Source organism: Rana temporaria, chromosome 7 (genome assembly GCF_905171775.1).
Source record: "Rana temporaria chromosome 7, aRanTem1.1, whole genome shotgun sequence".
Lineage (NCBI taxonomy): Eukaryota > Metazoa > Chordata > Amphibia > Anura > Ranidae > Rana > Rana temporaria.
Genome location: NC_053495.1, coordinates 11,052,241 through 11,071,990, shown reverse-complemented (window position 1 = coordinate 11,071,990; position 19,750 = coordinate 11,052,241). Strand labels below are relative to the sequence as shown.

The 19,750-nt window shown below is 46.0% G+C and overlaps 1 protein-coding gene across 1 annotated transcript in view; it reads left to right on the top strand.

Annotated features, from left to right (window-relative positions):
* The window catches only part of SLC6A6 (solute carrier family 6 member 6), a 72,797-nt gene that overhangs the window by 36,752 nt on the left and 16,295 nt on the right, over positions 1 to 19,750 (top strand). The window contains exons 3-6 of the mRNA XM_040358879.1: positions 2,321 to 2,455; positions 9,133 to 9,367; positions 17,634 to 17,766; positions 18,035 to 18,169. Of these exons, the coding sequence (XP_040214813.1) occupies positions 2,321 to 2,455; positions 9,133 to 9,367; positions 17,634 to 17,766; positions 18,035 to 18,169 (638 nt within the window). The remainder of the gene's footprint in view (positions 1 to 2,320; positions 2,456 to 9,132; positions 9,368 to 17,633; positions 17,767 to 18,034; positions 18,170 to 19,750) is intronic.

The window sequence follows — 19,750 nt, the reverse complement described above, 5'->3', positions numbered from 1 at the left end:
ACAGCACTTGCCTCTCTGACTTAAGGCGGCGTAGCGTAAATACGATACGCTACGCCTCCCTTAAAGTTGCGGCGGCGTCTCTGAATCTAGGTATATGACTTTGTTTATAGGTTGGCATGGTTTAATAATGTTAAAGGACAGAAGTGCCGAGGGCTGTAGGACATTCAAAGGGAAACTTCAGCCTTTTTCAGGTGAGTGCAATCAGCTTAATGTAGATAATCTTATCAAGGCGTGTTAATGTGTCCAAGACCTGATATACTCTGTAATTCCGTATGTGCATGATGCTGCGGAGGGGGAACTGGGACAGGCACGCCATTACTGGGGGGGCATCAGGAAGAATCGCAAATTAGAGGCTCTTATTGTAAAGAATGGAGGTGGACGTGTTCGGTCATCTCGGCACCTTCTCGCGTTGGACGAATGTTCTGGTTTTTTTTTTTTTCGATCGGAGCTGCTATCTGAGCTGAGCGCTTTGCAGCCAAAATTCACTGTAAACATGGAATCGAATGACGCGTTACGTGAGCCGTCATCGGGGATTATCTGGGGTTGTAGTGGAAGTGATTTCTTCTCTGTGCAGGTCAGTCTGTTCATAAAGAATCTCCAGCATCTACAAAGTAGGGAAGGGTTAGAACAGAACTTCAAAGATTAATTCGAAATGAATTAACAACCTGTTGGAAATGTTGCATTTAAAAAGAGAAAGAGGGAGAACCGCCTTTTCTGCAATACTTTCTGTACCCCTCAGTACTACATTTCTGCCACTAGATGTCCTCAGTTTAATGTTGGCTAGCTTCATTCAACCCACTTACTCTGAGGTCAGGCTGTCACGGACCCGCCTCCAGCCTGTGACTGGACAGTGAAACGAGAAACATTGGGGCAGATTCACGTACAGCCGCGCAACTGATTTACGTTACGCCTCCGCAACTTACACGGGCAAGTGCTGTATTCTCAAAGCACTTGCTCCGTAAGTTGCGGCGGCGTAGCGTAAATCACTCGGCGGAATTCAAATTCGGCGGGTAGGGGGTGTGTATCATTTAAATCAAGCGCGTCCCCGCGCCGAACGAACTGCGAATGCGCCGTCCGTAAAATATCCCAGTGTGCATTGCTCCAAATGACGTCGCAAGGACATCATTGGTTTCAACGTGAACGCAAATGACGTCCAGCCCCATTCACGGACGACTTACGCAAACGACGTAACTTTTTAAAATTTCGACGCGGGAACGACGGCCATACTTAACATTGGCTGTGCCTCATATAGCAGGGGCAACTATACGCGGGAAAATTCTAACGTAAACGTCGTAACTTTACTGCGTCGGCCGCGCGTACGTTCGGGAATTCGCGTATCTAGCTACTTTGCATACTCTATGCGGAATTCGACGGAAGCGCCACCTAGCGGTTAAAAAGAAAATGCAGTTAAGATCCGACGGCATAAGAGACTTACGCCTGTCGGATCTAATGGATATCTATGCGTAACTGATTCTAAGAATCAGGCGCATAGATACGACGGCTTGGATTCGGACTTACGACGGCGTACATGGCGCTACGCCGTCGTAAGTCCTCTGAGAATCTGGGCCATTGTTTCTTAACATGTAGCTAATAAAGATTTGCACTGAAGAGAATACCGAGTAGCCATCTTGTTCTTATTACTGGCTGAATATATAGGAAACGAACGGAACATCCTAGCCAGAGAATCGGTACAAAGCTACTGAATCCTAAATGAAGCGGTTAAGCTAGGGTCATACTTGCCTCCTCTGTTCCGTTGGTTTTGCACAGAGTGGCCCCGATCCTCCTCTTCTGGGGTCCCTCAGCGGCGCTGGTGGCTCCTCCTCTTCTCAAGTGCCCCGTCGGAGAAGCGTTCTGCTTCGGGACACACATGCAGGCACGCTCCCGAGTCCTGCTGCTGCTTCTATTGATAGATGGCAGGACTCAGCCACGCCCCCATGGTTTTCATTTTTTTTTTTTACAAATATGTGAAAAGTGAAGAAGCTGGGGGGGGTGGAGCTGGTAAGCTGAGAGGCTGTGCATGTCTACAAGCTAGTGCACGAGATATGTAAATAACTTGTCACTCAAGCAAGGACTTTGGTCTTTATCTGGAAGTCTGTTTTATTTCACTGAACAATAAAAAGAGGATTGCTCAGCGCTGGATTAACTCTGTGTGGCAAGACTGGGCACAGATCATAGGAAATCTTATTCTCTACATTGTGAGATAAAAAAAATGAATAAATTGGGGTTTACATCCACTTTAATGTCACTACGCCCTCAATGAGATCTGTTGATAAAGGTATAATGTTCACCCCAATAATGATCTTCTGCTTTTTCTTGCCAGGTGCTTTCCTCATCCCATATTTCATCTTCCTGTTCGGGGGCGGTTTACCCGTGTTCTTCCTGGAGGTGGTTCTGGGGCAGTTCACATCTGAAGGTGGTATCACCTGCTGGGAGAAGATCTGCCCCATCTTTACCGGTAATGACCTCTTCAGCACTCATTCTGCTCTTCATTGTATTTCTCTTTGTATTAAAGGAAAGCTCTAACCTCCATTTTCTTTATTTAATATACCAGTAAAACCTTGGATTGCGAGCATAATTCGCTCCAGAAACTTGTATATCAAAGCAAATTTCCCCATAAGAAATAATGGAAACTTAAATGATTCGTTCCACAACCATTTATTCATAGGTGCTTCAGTCTATAGTCCATATAAAAAGATTACAGCGATGTGATTGGTTGTGTAACCATAAAATGTCCGTCCACAAGAGGAATAAGAAGCAAAACCCAGCAGGATCTACAGGGTATAAAAGAGAAGAGAGGCGCCTCTAAGGGTAGCAATAAGTTGCTAAATGTTGTACCTTCATTAAATGTAACCATATTGCTACACTTAGAGGCTCCTCTCTTCTCTTTTATACTCAGTTGTGACATGACGATACTTGTATATCAAGACATCGCTTGTATATCAAGTCAAAATTTTAGTTAAAAATGTTGCTTGTCTTGCAAAACGCTCTCAAACCAAGGTTTTACTGGGCCAGATTCTCGTAGGGCGGCGTAAATGTAAGCGGGCGTAGCGTATCGTAGTTGCGCTACGCCGCCACCACTTAGAGAGGCAAATGCTGTATTCACAAAGCACTTGTGTCTAAAGTTACGGCGGCGTAGCGTAAATGTGCGGGCGTAAGCGCGCCTAAATCAAATGAGGAACAGGGGGCGTGTTTTATGTAAACTAATCATGACCCCCACGTAAATGATGCTTTTTTCTAACGGCGCATGCGCGCGCATGCTCAGTGTCACGTTGAATTTTCAAATTACGCCCCGCTCAATGCCTAGTCGACGTGAACGTAACTTATGTCCAGCCCCATTCACGGACGACTTACGCAAACGACGTAAAACACGACGCTACGTCCATACCTAACATGACTTACCCCTGCTTTATAAGGGGTAACTTTACGCCGGCGTATGTCTTACGTAAACGACGTATCTTGCTACGCCGGGCGCACGTACGTTGGTGAATCGGCGTATGTAGCTCATTAGCATATTCAACGCGGAAATCTACGGAAGCACCACCTAGAGGCCAGCGTAAATATGCAACTAAGATACGATGGTGTAAGAGACTTACGCCGCTCGTATCTTAGCCGAATCTACGTGAATCCGGGCCTCAGATTTTTCCTTTGTCCCTGGAAAGGCCTGGTCTTCAACTGGTTGACAGGTCTCCTTTAGGTTTAACCAATCTCCTCTGAGAACACCATCTCATGTCCTGCCCAATCCTTGAGGTCAGGATTTTGGAACTTTTTTTTCCCGTCTGTACTTTCCAGATGGTGCCGGTTATAAAACAAATCAAGGGCAAGAAAAGTGTGTCAGGCAGACAGATGGAGAGCATACGATGGCTTATCACCACTGCAGTGCGGGTGAGGACAGCGGCGTAGAGGGCAGCGGCGCCGTACAGAGAGCAACGGACAGAAGTCCTATTGCCTGGAGCAATCTATCGGTCGTCATCTTTTTAGCGATCCGACAGTTCTGAGCTGGTTAAGGGGGAGAGACAGATGTTAGTGCATTTCACACATCATCAGTGCAAGTTCTAATATTCGCCCGCGGATATTTTATAGAGTTATAAAGTTACTAGGAAAGTCGCAGATCTCTGAGCACAGCAGTTCCCGGGAATCCGATCTTCAGCTCCAGTCTGGGAGCGCCGAGTTCACATCTTAATGGAAAGGACTGGCTGTCGCTTTAAACAAAACCGTTGGCGGACTTTAGCTTTGCTCACTTGCCAAAGCCGCATGTTGGACGAGTTTTATAACTGCAGCCGGCGCTCCTGTTCTGTTCTATATTCGGCGCTCCCAGACTGGAGCCAGAGAGGGATTTTTAGGAAAAATTATTTGAAAGCACAAGATGCTGTTGCTGATCTCTGCCCGAAATGTATCGGCTGCCTGTTTTCCTGGCCTCCATAGTATGAGCTACTGACCTGAAACAAACCTGCAACAACTAAAGTCACGGTGAAGAACAAACCCCTGATCTGCATGCTGATTCCAGGTCCGGGGACTCGAGCCAATGGAGTTGGCGAGTGATCGAGTGGAGTCAGGAGTGATCTCCATGAATACATTTCTGACAGCAAGAGTGTGACCCTTGATCTCCGGCTCAGGGACTTTGCCTAGGCTCAGATGCAGGGGCGGACTGACAACTCATGGGGCCCCCGGGCAATAGGAGATTATGGGGGCCCCCGGGCAATAGGAGATTATGGGGCCACACAGTATACACACACAGATACACAATATACACACACACAGTATACATACACACAGAATACACATACACAAACTGAAAAGGTACTGGAGAGGCAGGGCAGCTATAAAAACACAGATTTTTACTGTCCCTGGTTTTACTGAGCCTGTCAACCCTGATGGGGGCCCCCTAGTGGCATGGGGACTTCTATTCTCTGAGATGTGATAATAACAGCCACCAAGGCAAACAGAGAAGGTAAAACCGGAGCGTTGCCAAAACTTAGTCACTGGCTAAGGTTAGCAGACAGGTGGCACCTTCTTTTCTTCCCTTTCCTTCCTTCCTTTTCTTTCCTTTCCATCTATCCTTTTCTCTTTGCTTTCCCCTTCCTTCCTTATTTCTTCTCTTCTTCTCTTCCCTTCCTTTTTTTTCTTCATTTTTCTTTTTTCTTTCTTTCTTTCTTTCTTTCTTTCTTTCTTTCTTTCTTTCTTTCTTTCTTTTTCTTGCTTTCCACCCTTCCCTTTCTTTCCATCCCTTTCAATCTTTTCTTTTTCTTTCTTTTTTTCCATCCCTTTCCTTTCTTCCTTTTCTTTTCATTATTTTTTTCTTTTCTTTTCATTATTTTTTTCTTTTCTTTTCTTTCCATTCTTTTTCTTTTCTTTCCATTCTTTTTCTTTCCTTTCCTTCTTTCCATTCTTTTTCTTTTCTCTTTCCTTCTTTCCATTCTTTTTCTTTTCTCTTTCCTTCTTTCCATTCTTTTTCTTTTCTCTTTCCTTTTTTCCATTCTGTTTCTTTTCTCTTTCCTTCTTTCCATTCTTTTTCTTTTCTCCTTTTCTTCCTTCCATTCTTTTTTTCTTTTCTCCTTTTCTTCCTTCCATTATTTTTTTCTTTTCTCCTTTTCTTCCTTCCATTCTTTTTTTTTCTTTTCTCTTTTTATTCCTTCCATTCTTTTTCTTTTCTCTTTCCTTCCTTCCATTCTTTTTCTTTTCTCTTTCCTTCCTTCCTTTCTTCCTCGATTTTCAAAATCTCATTGCCTCTTTATTATGTTTTTCTGTATTAGATGTTAAGGCAGCTGGCAAAGTGTAAAAACCAAATCTGGCTGTACACAGGAGTTTAGGTCTGATTTATCACCTCCGGTATTGTTATTTATACAGGACCGTTGGGAGAGGCGTTGTGTAACCGACCAGAACACGCACCCCTGTAGTACAGTAAATATGGTGTAATATTACATTGTCTTGTCCCATGCCAGCACAACCATTACACGGAGGGGATCGGGTGTCCACAGCTGCTCTGTACACTTGGCGTTGAGCTAAGAAGGAACAAGAGCGCTGGCACAGTGAGAAGCACATCGGCTCTTGCGTATCACTGCGTTATTACAAAGGCCAGCTGTACACCGCCCAGTATATGCCAGGCACGCGATCCATTCAAGCAAAGCACATACTAGTCGGGCCCTGCATTAATCTGAGTCCTAAGACCTTTGTCCATCTACAGGCACTTTATGGTAGATGTTGGCCCTAATGAAGTCTCATTTAGTTTGCAAAAGCACCGTTAGAATTTTGGAAATTGAATTTTATTTATTATTAATGGAAGGCTTTTTGATTCCTTTGGTCCCTTCTCACCATAGCCTGAATGGTTATACTGTCTTGTTGGGTCCCAAGACCTACTCCATAGAGTAGAGGAAGCCACCTGTACCTGGAGAAGGTACCCAGCTACCTTGCATAAAATAAATGGCTAAGCCAACCAGATGGGATGATTGGGTCAGGGCTCATTAGGATTTGTGAAGTCAATGGGAAGTGGAATCTCCAATTGCAGGTGTTGGACGGGTTATTTTTTTGCTCGGCTGCAAACAAGTACTTCAAACCATCCTGATGGCCCCCTTTTGAGGACCTTGGAGTGGGTATCCTGAGAAAGCCATTTGGACCCAGGGAAGGTCCCCCACTACCCGAGACTGCTTTACACATATAAAAAATGGCTAAGCCAACCGGATGGCATGATTGGGTCAGGGCTTATTAGGATTTGTTAAGCCATAGGGGAAGTGGGATGTCCAGTTGCAAGAGTTGGACGGGTACTTCAAACTATCCTAATAGGCCCCATTTTAGGACCTAGGAATGGGTCTCTTGAGAGCAACCTCCAACATCCTGTGGGCAGATGGGAATATTCTCCACAAAGATGGGGTGGGGTGAGATGTTGGTCCTCAAAGATGAGTAAAGGATTAAAAACAGTCCTTTGAGGTATTCTCTGCCAAAAAGGAGATATAAGGAGAGGCAGGAGAGCTCTTATGGTGTAGCAAGTTGACAGTACTTTTAGTGCATTGCGGTTTTCTGGAAAACCAGATAAATATGAACTTTGGGAGTGGCTAATTTCCATCACAGATACACCATTTCCTAAGGGGGATATATGGTCCATTTCTACCTATGCCTGTCGTTTTTCATAATTTAATTAGACACGTTCCTGGGAGTTGTGGCCCCTGTTGTGCTTTGTGGGTCCCGGATTTGGTTGCTGGCTTTCAGGGGCCGGATCCACACATATTTGGAAAGCACATTTAACAAAAGTTTTTATATCTGGCTAGTTTGTTCTTGTATTGCTCTACAATCCCCAACCAGTTCTCCTGAAGAAGTGGACCTCTTTATGCCTAGTCTGAATATTTTCCTGAAATGCCTCCATTGAGGGCACTAGATGGAGCCAACAATCATTGGAAATAAGCATATTAGTTACATTACGGAGATTATTTAATGGCTGTGCAAATGCACACAATATATATATATAATATTAAAAACGCCCTTTAGTATGAAGTGCAGAAGAGTTAGATCAGTGGTGAGACCCTTTTTTTTGCTTTTTCTTGCTTTTATCTGACCCTTGGGACGCTATTTCATCCACTGATCCCAACAATGAGGCATAATTCCTCCACGGACATCAACAATGGGCCTCAATTTTTTCCCAATGGCACCAACAATTGGGCCCAATGACGTCAATGATGGGGGACAATTCCTCCCAATGACACCAAAAATGGGGCATTATTTGTCTCCTACTGACACGGGATCTTTTCCAACCCAATGGCCACAGTCTGGCCCCCCAACAGTCTGACGGACAGTAAACTGGCCCCTTGTTTAGAAAGTTTTGAGACCCCTATGTTAGATAACCAATGTGCCCACAAACAATAGCACATTGTATTCTGAAGCCAGCCATAGATTTTTTTTTGGAAGTTTGATGGTCGATTTGGCACAAAATTGCTTTTTAAGAGGGTGTTGGCTTTACTTTAAGTCAGTATTCTTCAAATTCCGGGCGCCGGGTCGCCGTTGCACCTAGAATTATCGACCTGGCGCCCATGGCAGCAAAGCTGGGGTATACTGTGAGCATTGCCGCGAATCCCGCGATCGCGTCGTGCCGCTAATTTAGGCCGCGGCTTTGCGGCCTATGCATCGGAGGCGGCTGGAGTGAGGCGAGCTGCCTGCCGGCCGGGCGGGATGCATAAGTGTCATGGAACCGCCATCGGCTGTGCTGGGTCGGGGATGATACAAGCACAGGCTGCGGGCGCTCCGCCTCCGGCCGTCTCTCGCCTCCGGGGATTGGGGAATTTCTCTGAGGGAGCGGTGCCACGGGGAGTCACAGGAAAGGAGCTGGCCGGAGGAACCCTGCACCCTCCAGCATCTCACAGAGCGCGAACAGCAAGGATAAAGGTAAAGAGAAGCCAAAAAGACAATTTTAAAACCATCATTTATAGGATTTTTGCACTTATGGTTCACACTAGCAACACTGAGTTAGGGCACAGGCATTTTGATATTGTTCACTTTGCAGCCACTGTGCCATCAATTGTCACCACTGTGCCATCAATTGTCACCACTGTACCATCAATTGTCACCACTGTGCCATGCCATCAAACGCAGCCACTTTGCCATCAATTGTCGCCACTGTGCCATCAATTGTCACCACTGTGATATGCCAAACGCAGCGACTGTGCCATCAATTGTCACCACTGTGCCATCAATTTTGTCGTTAAGAAAAAAAAACCTGTCTCCTAACTTTTTTAGCTGGCTCCTAGATTCCAAGCAAATTTGTCAAGCCCTGCTTTAAGTGTTATCCAATGCCTTGGTGACCATGTGAAAACTAAAACAAAAAGTTGGCGGTTCTTTTGGGGATGCAGGTTTTCAAGCTGTCACTCACCGCAGCTGCTCTCTCACTCCCAGTGATTGATAAAGAGTTTAGACAGAATGATGCAGCTGCTTTGTTTTCAGGGATGTCTATCTGCTGAAACCGCTCACTGATCATGGCGTTCTCACTCACACACCAAGTGCGTTTCTGGTCCTGGAAGGACTTTCATCACTTATCTTCTCTAAATTAAGTTTTTTTTACTTGCTTTGTCAGTTTGTATTGTTTGCTAACAAAGATGATCCATAAGAGTGTGGATGAATCTACTGCTAATAGAATTTTCTCTCCTTTTCCAGGAATCGGCTATGCCTCCATCGTAATTGTGTCCCTCCTGAATGTCTACTACATCGTCATCCTGGCCTGGGGCGTCTATTACTTATTCCAGTCCTTCCGGGGCCAGCTGCCGTGGGCTCTGTGCCACCAGGCGTGGAATACCGAGAACTGCGTGGAGGACACTTTCCGGAAGAACCGGACGATGTGGCTGGCGCTGAACTCCAGCAACTTCACCTCCCCCGTCACAGAGTTCTGGGAGTAAGATATGTGACCCGTCTATGGTTTTGTGTGTATGTGGTGTAGGTGTGACATTGGTGTGTGTGTGTGCTGCTGGGGTTGCGTTGTGTTGCATTTAGACAGACTATTCATATGAATTCCAACATACCACAACTCACCAGAAAAGGTGGGCCTGTACAATTTTTTTTTTTTTCAGATGCAGTGCACGACGCACCATGCATTTCTTGCACATTGAAACGCAAGTGCAGTGGGGTGTTGTACGACATATCGGTACATGCTTTGCCACAGGTTGGATTTGATTTAAATCACTAGTAAAAAGGCTTGATTTAAATCATAATTTTTAAAGAGCAACTGTCATCTGTCCCACAGCGGCCCCTCCTCTGACCTGCTGTTCACTCAACGACAGTTATATTCATTTTAATGGGATGGCTGGTGATGCGGCAGTGACACAACAAGGACTTGGCGCCAGCAGGTAAGTGGATACCCGCTAACAGGCGTCGCCATGATGGATCTGAACTGACAGGTGCTCTTTAACCACTTCAGCCCCGGAAGGATTTACCCCCTTCCTGACCAGGCCATTATTGGCGATACGGCACTGCGTCGCTCTGCATTGTACACAAGCACTGGCTAGGCACACAGTTAACCCTTTGATCGCCCCTGATGTTAACCCCTTTCCCAGCCATTGTCATCAGTACAGTGACTGTATATTGTTTAGCACTGATCGCTGTATTAGTGTCATTGGTCCCCAAAAAGTGTCAGTGTCTGATTATGTCTGCCGCAATATTGCAGTCTCGCTATAAGTCGCTATATTCCAAAGTTTGGTTTGCGCAAAAGTTATAGCATCTACAATCAATATACGCTTATTGGGATTTTTTCTTACCAAAAATACGTAGCAGAATACATATTGACCTAAATTTATGCAGAAAGTATATATATATATATATATATATATATATATATTCCTGAATGTTGGTACGAGATGCTGGGATTTTGTTGACAGCGTGGCCTTTGCCCTAGGAGAGCACTGTGCAGTGTGATCCCAGCACAAACACAATAGCACATATACAGTATACAGCCTTAAGGGTGGGTGAAGGATTGTGTATATGTGATTTGTATTATTCTTATTATTTTTTGGTTGAACTAGATGGACTTGTGTCTTTTTTCAAACTTATTAACTATGTAACTAAGGGTCGTATATGTGCGTACAACCAGGGGAAAGCGGTCAGTCTTCAATTTTTACATTTCTTTATGGCCTATTGATTTGGCAATAACTCGTTACTGCCTAACCAGTTCTCTTCTGGGGCAGTTTTTTCATCTGTGTCACACGTTAAAAATCTGCATTTTTGGCTAGAAAACAACTTAAAACTACAGTTGCACTGATGCCGGTATTGGTGCCGTTACCGAGTATTTGCACGAGTACTCGTGCTAGTGCAAATGCTCAGATACCTGAAACTGTAATCAGCACTCGGTATCGGCGAGTACTTGACCAAAGGTATTGGTACTTGTACTCGCAGGTAAAAAAAAACTGTATTCATGCAACCCTCCTTAATAACCCCTGAATGGAATGCCTGGATCCTTTTCACATCTGTGGCTCCATCTATCGGTTTAGGGCCCGGATTCAGAAAGCCCGGCGTAACTTTGTGCGGGCGTAGCGTATCTCAGATACGCTACGCCGCCGTAACTTAGTGAGGCAGGTTCTGTATTCAGAAAGAACCTGCGCCCCAAGTTACGGCGGCGTAGCGTATGTGGTCCGGCGTAAGCCCGCGTAATACAAATTATCCAGACAGTGGGTGTGTTGTATGTTAATGAATGGTGATCCCACGTAAATGACGTTTTTTACTAACGGCACATGCGCCGTCCGTGGACGTATCCCAGTGCGCATGCTCCAAATTATGCCGCAAAGCCTCATTGGTTTTGACGTGAACGTAACGTACGCCCAGCCCCATTCACAGACGACTTGCGTAAACGACGCAAAATTCTACGCTGGCCTGATGTCCATACTTAACATTGTCTACGCCTCATATAGCAGGGGTAACTTTACGCCGGAAAAAGCCTTACGTAAACGACGTAAAAAAATGCGTTTCTGAATCGGCGTATCTACCTAATTTACATATTCTATGCGTAAATCTACGGAAGCGCCACCTGGCAGCCAGCGTAAATATGCAACTGAGATACGACGGCGTAAGAGACTTACGTCAGTCGTATCTTAGCCAAATTTCGGCGTATCTTGCTTTCTGAATACAGAAAGAAGATACGCCGGCGCATCCTAGAATTTACGCAGCATATCAATAGATACGCCAACGTGAATTCTTTCTGTCTCCAAGCGGCAGGAAGCCTGAGTGTTTGTGATTGCAGAGCTCATAGTTTTGACTATGGAGTGGAGCGTGGCTCCTCTGCAGGGAGACCACTATCTCCAAGAAAGGGTTTCTAAAGCTAGCCAACTGTTGTAAGTCTTTGCACATATATATGTGTTCCTCTGGAATGTATTAAGCTGATTTAAATCCAAATTAAACTTGTAATGTGGAAAAAACACCAACAAGCAGGGTTTTCAGAACAGAAGAGACCCTAGTGGTCTATTCTGTCATGAATGCTTGTCATGGTAATGTACACTGAGCCACACATGTACATTAACAGCACCACCCTGTGGTTACCGTGCGCATGGGCAGGGGTGACGTCCTCATGGGCCGACTGTTCACGTTGGGAGGGAGACCAGGCAAAGATAGTAGTGCCCAGGACCAGCTGGAGCACTGACACCGCAGTGCTGGAGGCCTTTGTTTGACAGGTAAGTCTGCTGTAATGTGCTGATATGCAGTGCAAGCTGGCACAATATGGCATAAACCATCTGGGGACCCCGATAAAAAGATTCAGTTGGGCTTTAACGCCGATTACTGCAGGATACAACTGTGACTGGGCCCTGAATGTCACTCTGTTAATGCTTTGGAGCAGATTGTGTTGAAGGGACTCTCCCACAGACACCCACTGAATTGCCTTATATAAAGCTCTATAGATATTATTACAAGCCAGCTGGATGCCATCTGTTTGTTTTTTGTTTTTTTGGATGACTGGGGCGTCTCTGAGTCCTACAAGATAAGTGCTTTGGATCTAAAATAGATCTTCTGAGTTTCACAGGGCTTTGAACCCATAATGCCTCTTCTCTGAACCTTTTGAAAAGTGCGGAGTCATAAAAGTGAATCGGCTTCACGAGTCACTTTTAAAATGTTACTGTAAGTCGAAGACGAGAACGGACTGGGATTCAAATTGAGTTTCCAACCGTTGTTGTATCAAGCCTGGCTTGTGATGGACGGGCGATGTTCAGGCGAGGGCGAAAAAGATAACGCAGACTTCCTGATTGGTTGGGATATGCATGATTGAGCACCAATCCATTATAAGAGAGAGAGGGTTTACCTGGTAGGTGCACTTTATTCAATCAGATGGCCACATCTTCGTGGCTTCTGCAGGTTGGTGAGCTGGCACAGACCTCATCTGCCTGTGGGCGCTTTAAAAGAAACCAGTCCACAGCTGGCATTTGTAAAAGCCTGAGGCCCGGATTCACATAGAATCGCGTATTTTTGTATCCTATTTACGTTACGCCTCCGCAACTTTTAAGTGCTGTATTCTCAAACCAAAGTTGCGGCGGCGTAGCGTAAATAGGCTGGCGTAAGCCCGCCTAATTTAAATGTGGTAGATGTGGGCGTGTGTTATGTAAATTTTATGTGACCCCACGTAAATGACGCTTTTTACGAACGGCGCATGCGCCGTCCGTGAAAGTATCCCAGTGCGCATGCTCCAAATTAACCCGCAAGAAGCCAATGCTTTCGACGTGAACGTAAATGACGCCCAGCCCTATTCGTGAACGACTTACGCAAACAACGTAAATTTTCAAAATTTGACGCGGGAACGACGTCCATACTTAACATTGGTACGCCTCATATAGCAGGGGTAACTTTACGCCGGGAAAAGCCTAACGTAAACGGCTTATCTGTACTGCGTCGGCCGGGCGTACATTCGTGAATTCGCGTATCTAGCTGATTTACATATTTCTAGGCGTAAATCAGCGTACACGCCCCTAGCGGCCAGCGTAAATATGCAGTTAAGATAAGACGGCGTAAGAGACTTGCGTCGGTCGGATCTAATACAAATCTATGCGTAACTGATTCTATGAATCGGGCGCATAGATACGACGGCTCGGACTCGGCGTAACTCGTACGAGAATCTGGGCCTAAATTTCCACTTTTGTGTCATTATAATAGCGCAACCTTTCAGAGATGGCTGTGGGTGCTGTTATTTTAATGGTATTCTCTCCCTGACAGCAGACTTGTCAGGCTCAAAGCTTGCCATAGAGCAAGGGTGTTCAACCTTTTGAAGACTGAAGACTGAGGGCCATTTAAGTGCTTTGGTCGTGGGCCGCAATGAAATGAAATGGCTTTTTTCTTTTTTTGAATAGCATAATGAACACTTTCTTACTGCAGCCACTAAATGCTGGTGGGACAGAAAGGAGGAGAAGCTGGCTTTCATTGGTTTCAGGAGGAAAATGGGAAAGGATCGGTTCCTGTATATGCCACCCTCAAAGCCCCTCTTGTCCAAGTGTAAAACAGAATGCGGCATGGGCCCCCCGGAGCATGGGATGTGGTCCTCATTTTGACCCCTGATGCTACCCCAGTGGTTTGGGGGGGGGGGGGGGAGGTAAAAACACATCTCGACTATGGCCACAGGTTGAGCACCCTTGCCATAGAGGCCGTCCATTCTCCTATCTGGGCTTAGGGCTTATAACTGACTGCTTGAGGAGGTGAAACACGCAACTGATCAAGCCTTTAGTCTACTTTGATGCACTACTGATAGAATTGTTGTTATAACTTTATTGAGTTTCTGTGCTCAGTGACTTGATATAGGATGGTCTTTGCAGGAGCCTTATCGTATGAATCTTAGTTTGACCCTTCTGCAAGTAAGAGAATAAACGTAATGAAAAGTTTAGGTTAAAGTGGTTTTTATTTATTTTTTTCTATAAAAATAATAAACATGTTATACTTACCCGCTCTGTTGCAGTGAATTTGCACAGAACAGCCCGGATTCTGCGCTTCTCGGGTCCCTCTTCTGTGATCCTGGCCCCTCCCTCCTGTTCAGTGCCCCCACAGCAAGAAGCTTGCTATGTGGGGCACCCGAGCTGAGTCACAGCTCCCTGTGTCCATTCAGACACGAACCCTCGACCCAGGCCTCACCGCCCCCTTTCCCCTTATTGGCTAGCTGACTTTGGTTGACAGCAGCGGGAGCCAATGGTGTCGCTGCTGTGTCTTGGCCAATCAGGAAGGAGAATCTCAGAAGGCTGAGAAACTCATGGACATCGCTGAACAGAGGGGGACCTCAGGTAAGTATGGGGGGGGGGGGGGGGCTGCTGCACACGAAATACTTTTTTATACTAATGCATAAAGATAAAAAACCTTCTGCCTTTACAACCCCTTTAAAGTGGTATAAAACTCCTTGGAAAAAAAATGTGGGCCCCCGGGGGGGGGGGGGGTTTAAGTCATAACTAGTGCATACTAGCACATTATGGCAGACTTACCTTGAGATGGAGCCCTCCGGCGGCTCACTGTCCCCGCTATCAGGGCTTCCATCTTTACCTGGTCTTCCTTCCAAATTTGTGGGCTTCAGTCTTTTAAATGGCCAGGCTGCAATGAAGTCATTCCCGTGTGCACACACGGGAGTCACAGCGATGGCACATTGCTCTCAGTTGCCCCTGGAAGACATCAATTGGACGAAACGTGCCTAGAGCGGAGTGTAGCAGTGACGTCACGCTCGCTTGAAGAGCTTGGATATTCTCTTGAAATTTTAATAATAAAGTCTGTTTTAACTGTACTTTACTATTGAATTTCCTTGCTTCTCCCTTGATATGTGGCTGTGGCGCTGAGGCATTTTTTTGGTAAAGTGATCCAGTGACCACAAGATGCAAAGAGTGAGAGGGGCTTTAGGTGCAATCAAATGTGAGAAGGAAGGCTAGAGCCGTCCATCCATCCAGGTGGCATCTGTCATTTAAAACGCTGTACGTTGCAAGTTTAGGAGATATCCGCTGTACACAGGGCTGGCCCAAGACATTGTACTGCCTGGGTCCAAGAATAAAATGCTGCCCCCCCAAAACAAATATCCAGCAAAGAGACATTTCCATAAAGCAAAGAGACATCCCCATATATTCAGCAAAGAGATATTTCCATATGCTAAAGAGACATGCCCCCTCCTGCAAGGAGACATGGCCAAAAACATCAGCTCAGCTCACAGGTATATGAAAGCTCCCCCCTTCCGCTTCACCGCCGCCAACCAGCTAAGCTCCAATCCCGGCTCAGTGATGTAAATTGCGGCGACAGCAGTGCTGAAGCAGTGGCGGGTGCTCCAGCTATAGAGGCCTGTGTTGTTCCGGGACCGGGAGAGCTGCTCCACCCCCCGCCCCGCCCCCCCTTCACCGCTCCCCAGCAGTACAGCTTGTACTGCTGGGGAGCGGGGTGCGTCTGGGGATTGGAGCATGATGCAAGGATGACACTGTATGCTAGAAGGATGGAGCTTCGAGTCCTCGGGCAGTGTGCCCGTTGCCAACCTCTTAAAATTCCACCTGGGTCCCATGGACTCGCCGGGACCCATGGTAGGGCCGGCCCTGGCTGTACCCACAGGTAAGCCTTAGTATACTGTAGTTTTTATTTTACTTTCGAAAAAATAACTTGCTCGACGAAAAGTGGATTGTTGTAAAAACCCATCAGTGGTATTTGTATTGCCCCAATCCCTGGACAACTTGGTCTGTATGTACACATCATGAAAAATGTAAACTTATTTTAAATACAACACCGATTCTTATACAATATCAGCCACATCTAGTTACCCGAATAATTTTTTTTTCACTATAGTGGGCCTTTCATTTAGGAAATTGAACTGCTGCAGATTGGCAGATGTTATGAAAGTATAATTACAGCGAATATTCAGGTTCTGGTTTGTTCTAGTCCGAAAAAAGTGGCACGACGCCATGTTTTTGTGTTTTTCCTATTAGTGTTTATTTTTAGGTCAATTTTCTTCGGAATGCTTCATCCCGATTGCTTGGGAGATCTGAGGTTTTATAGCTTCTGTGGCGGTTGGCCAGATATTCTTGGCATTTGTCTGTTCAGTCTTTTGCCAAAATTTTAGCAGTGGGATAAAAACCCAAATACCGCGGGTTGAGGGGTCAGAGCACATCTCTTAGGAAGCCAAAAATTAACATTGCTTAATCCTCGCAAAATGATGTTTGACTTTGTTACCGCACATCTTTATTATGATGTTCTGAGCGAATAATGTTGTTACCGCACATCTTTATTATGATGTTCTGAGCGAATAATGTAACCCACCATCATTTACAGAGAGTAAAAGAGGCACAAAGGGAGCACCTTGTGCTATATTTAAGAGGATTCTCCAATGCCCAGGAATTCACATTTTAGCAATATACCATATATACTCGAGTATAAGCCGAGGCACCTAATTTTACCACAAAAAAATGGGAAAAACGTATTGACTCAAGTGTAAGCCTAGGGTGTCCATCTGCATGCCTCACTGTGCCCATGCCTCACTGTGCCCATGCCTCACTATGCCCATGCCTCATGACTAGACGTTTTAACATTAGAGTCTATGGAAGGGGTGCCCGGCTTTGAAAAATCGGTGCTCCCCAGCCGTAGGTCCCCCAGACAACAAACTTTGCACACTTAGAGGAGAAATGGGGCTACATGTGTGCCAAGTTCCGGGTCCAGGGGACCTATGACCGGCCAGTACCGGGTCCCCAAAATCACCAGAGAAATTACCGTTTTTTAACATTGGAGTCTATAGAAGGGGTGCCCGAATTTGAAAAATTGGGGCTCCCCAGCCGTAGGTCCCCTGGACAACAAACTTTGCACACTTGTAGAGGAAGGGTGGAGCTACATGTGTGCCAAGATTGGGGTCCAGGGGACCTATGGCTGGCTGGTACGGGGTCCCCAAAGACCAGGAGATCAGGCGCAAAAAAGTGACTCGAGTATAAGCCGAGGGGGGCATTTTCCACACAAAAAGTGCTGAAAAACTCGGCTTATACTCGAGTATATACGGTAAACTGTTCAGAGCACTTAAAGGATATGTACTGTATACCCAAACTCAGGGTTTTACTAACCTTCAGACTTTAGGGGGGACAGACTGTGGCCAGAGGGAGGAATGGTGCCCCATCGTTTTTTTATTTTTTTTATTCTCTAGTACAGAATTCTGTATAGGTGAAATGCACTCATTTTAATCAACAACTTTTTCTTTCCATCTGCAGGCGCAAAGTTCTTACTTTATCAAAGGGAATAGATGACGTTGGGGTGGTCAAGTGGGACCTGGCACTGTGTTTGCTCCTCACCTGGGTCATCTGCTTCTTCTGTATCTGGAAGGGCGTCCATTCTACAGGCAAGGTAAGAGGGACCCCAAGACAGGTAGTCTTCAGCGATGAGAGATTGGCAGATTATATAAATGCTTAACTAAGTACTTTTAAAGAGTAACTCCACTTTTGTTAGAGAAAAAAAAATCCCTCTGGGCGATCAATGTACATTGTAGGGAATGGTAGCCTCTAGTTCTATATGGGAGCCTCAGTGGTGCTGGGTAACAGCCGCCCTGGCAGGTACCTTTTTTATTGCATCTCTGGAATCTCATAGACAATGTTGTCATCTGTTTCCGCTCTAGGTGGTGTATTTTACAGCCACCTTCCCATTCATCATGCTGCTTGTGTTACTGATCCGTGGGGTCACCTTGCCTGGAGCCGCAGAAGGGATCAAATTCTACCTGTACCCGGACATCACCCGACTGAGGGATCCGCAGGTGAAAACAACCTTTCAATGTGTCCATTGTTTAGTGTCCCCTTTAAAGGCAGCTTGCAGTAAACGTACATCTCAAGTGGTTTATGTAAATGAGGTGGTCTCTAAGTTTAGTTGGTGTTTTCTAGGAGGATTCAGAAGTTTGATTTAAGCTTAAAGGGGTTCTAAAGGTTTTTCTTTCTTTTTTTTTTTTTCTTTAGATAACAAACATCTCGGGCCGGATTCAGAGAGACTTACGACGGCGTATCAGTAGATACGCCGTCGTAAGTCCGAATGAACGCCGTCGTATATTTAAGCGTATTCTGGAAACCAGATACGCTTACGTCGGCCGTATCTTGGCCAAATTTAAGTCTCCTACGCCGTCGTATCTTATGTGCATATTTACGCTGGCCCCCAAGGACGTGTACCTGTCGAATATGTAAATGAGCAAGATACGCCGATTCAAGAACGTACGTACGCCCGTCGCAGTAAGATACGCCGTTTACGTAAGACATACGCCGGCGTAAAGATAAACCACCAAAAAGATGGCGCAGCCCATGCAAGGTATGGACGACGGAACAGCCGTCGTATTTTACGTTGTTTGCGTTAGCGTACGTGAATGGGGCTGGGCGTAGGTTACGTTCACGTCGAAAGCATTGAGCTTATGTCGTTACGTAGGGAGTATTTGCGACGTGATTCTGAGCATGTGCACGCATGCGCCGTACGAACGGCCCTCATTTAATTTAAATGTAGCCCGCCCACTACATGCCTACTTTGAATTAGGTGGGGTTACGCCGGCCCATTTGCGCTACGCCAACGTAACTTACGGAGCAAGTGCTTTGTGAATACTGTACTTGCCTCACTTTGTTACTTCAACGTAGTGCAAATGGGATGCGCTACGCCGGCCAAAAGATACGCCATTGTATCTGAATCTGACCCATCATACTTACCTTCAGTGTGCAGCTCCTTTTGCACAGAGAGGCCCAGATCCTCCTCTTCTGGGGTCCCTCGGCAGCTGTTTCGGCTCCTCCCCGCAAGAGCTAACCCTCTTCTGGGAAGCACTCTCCCAAGGGAGTTGGCTTGCGGGCGCCATACCTGCCGACTGTATCACTCGGCCCCACCCCCGGCGAGCCGCGTCATTGATTTGATTGACAGCAGCGGGAGCCAATGGCTGCACTGCTATCAATCATCCAATGATTGAGCCGAGAAGCCCGGCCGAGAAGCCAGTGCGTTCACGATGTGGGACTTTCGAGGGCTCAGGTAAGTAAATGGGGGGGGCTGGGGGGCTGCTAATCTTCAGGATGTTTTTTCACCTTAATGTATAGAATGCATTAAGGCGGGAAAACATGTACCTTTACAACCCCTTTAATGAAGGGTTTCGTTAATACTAGAGCATACGAAGACGTTTTAGACAATTGTGCGCTTCCGACCTTAAGGTTTGGGGAAGACCCTTTTCTGTTTCAGCATCTGAATAACAGTTTGACCAGTCTGGTGTGGAGGAACTCAAGTGACCCACATAGAGTCCCGGCCACCCGAAAAAAAGCACCTTTTGGGATGAGTTGAAAAGTTGATTGCAAGCCAGGACTTCTCCTATAACTTCAGTACC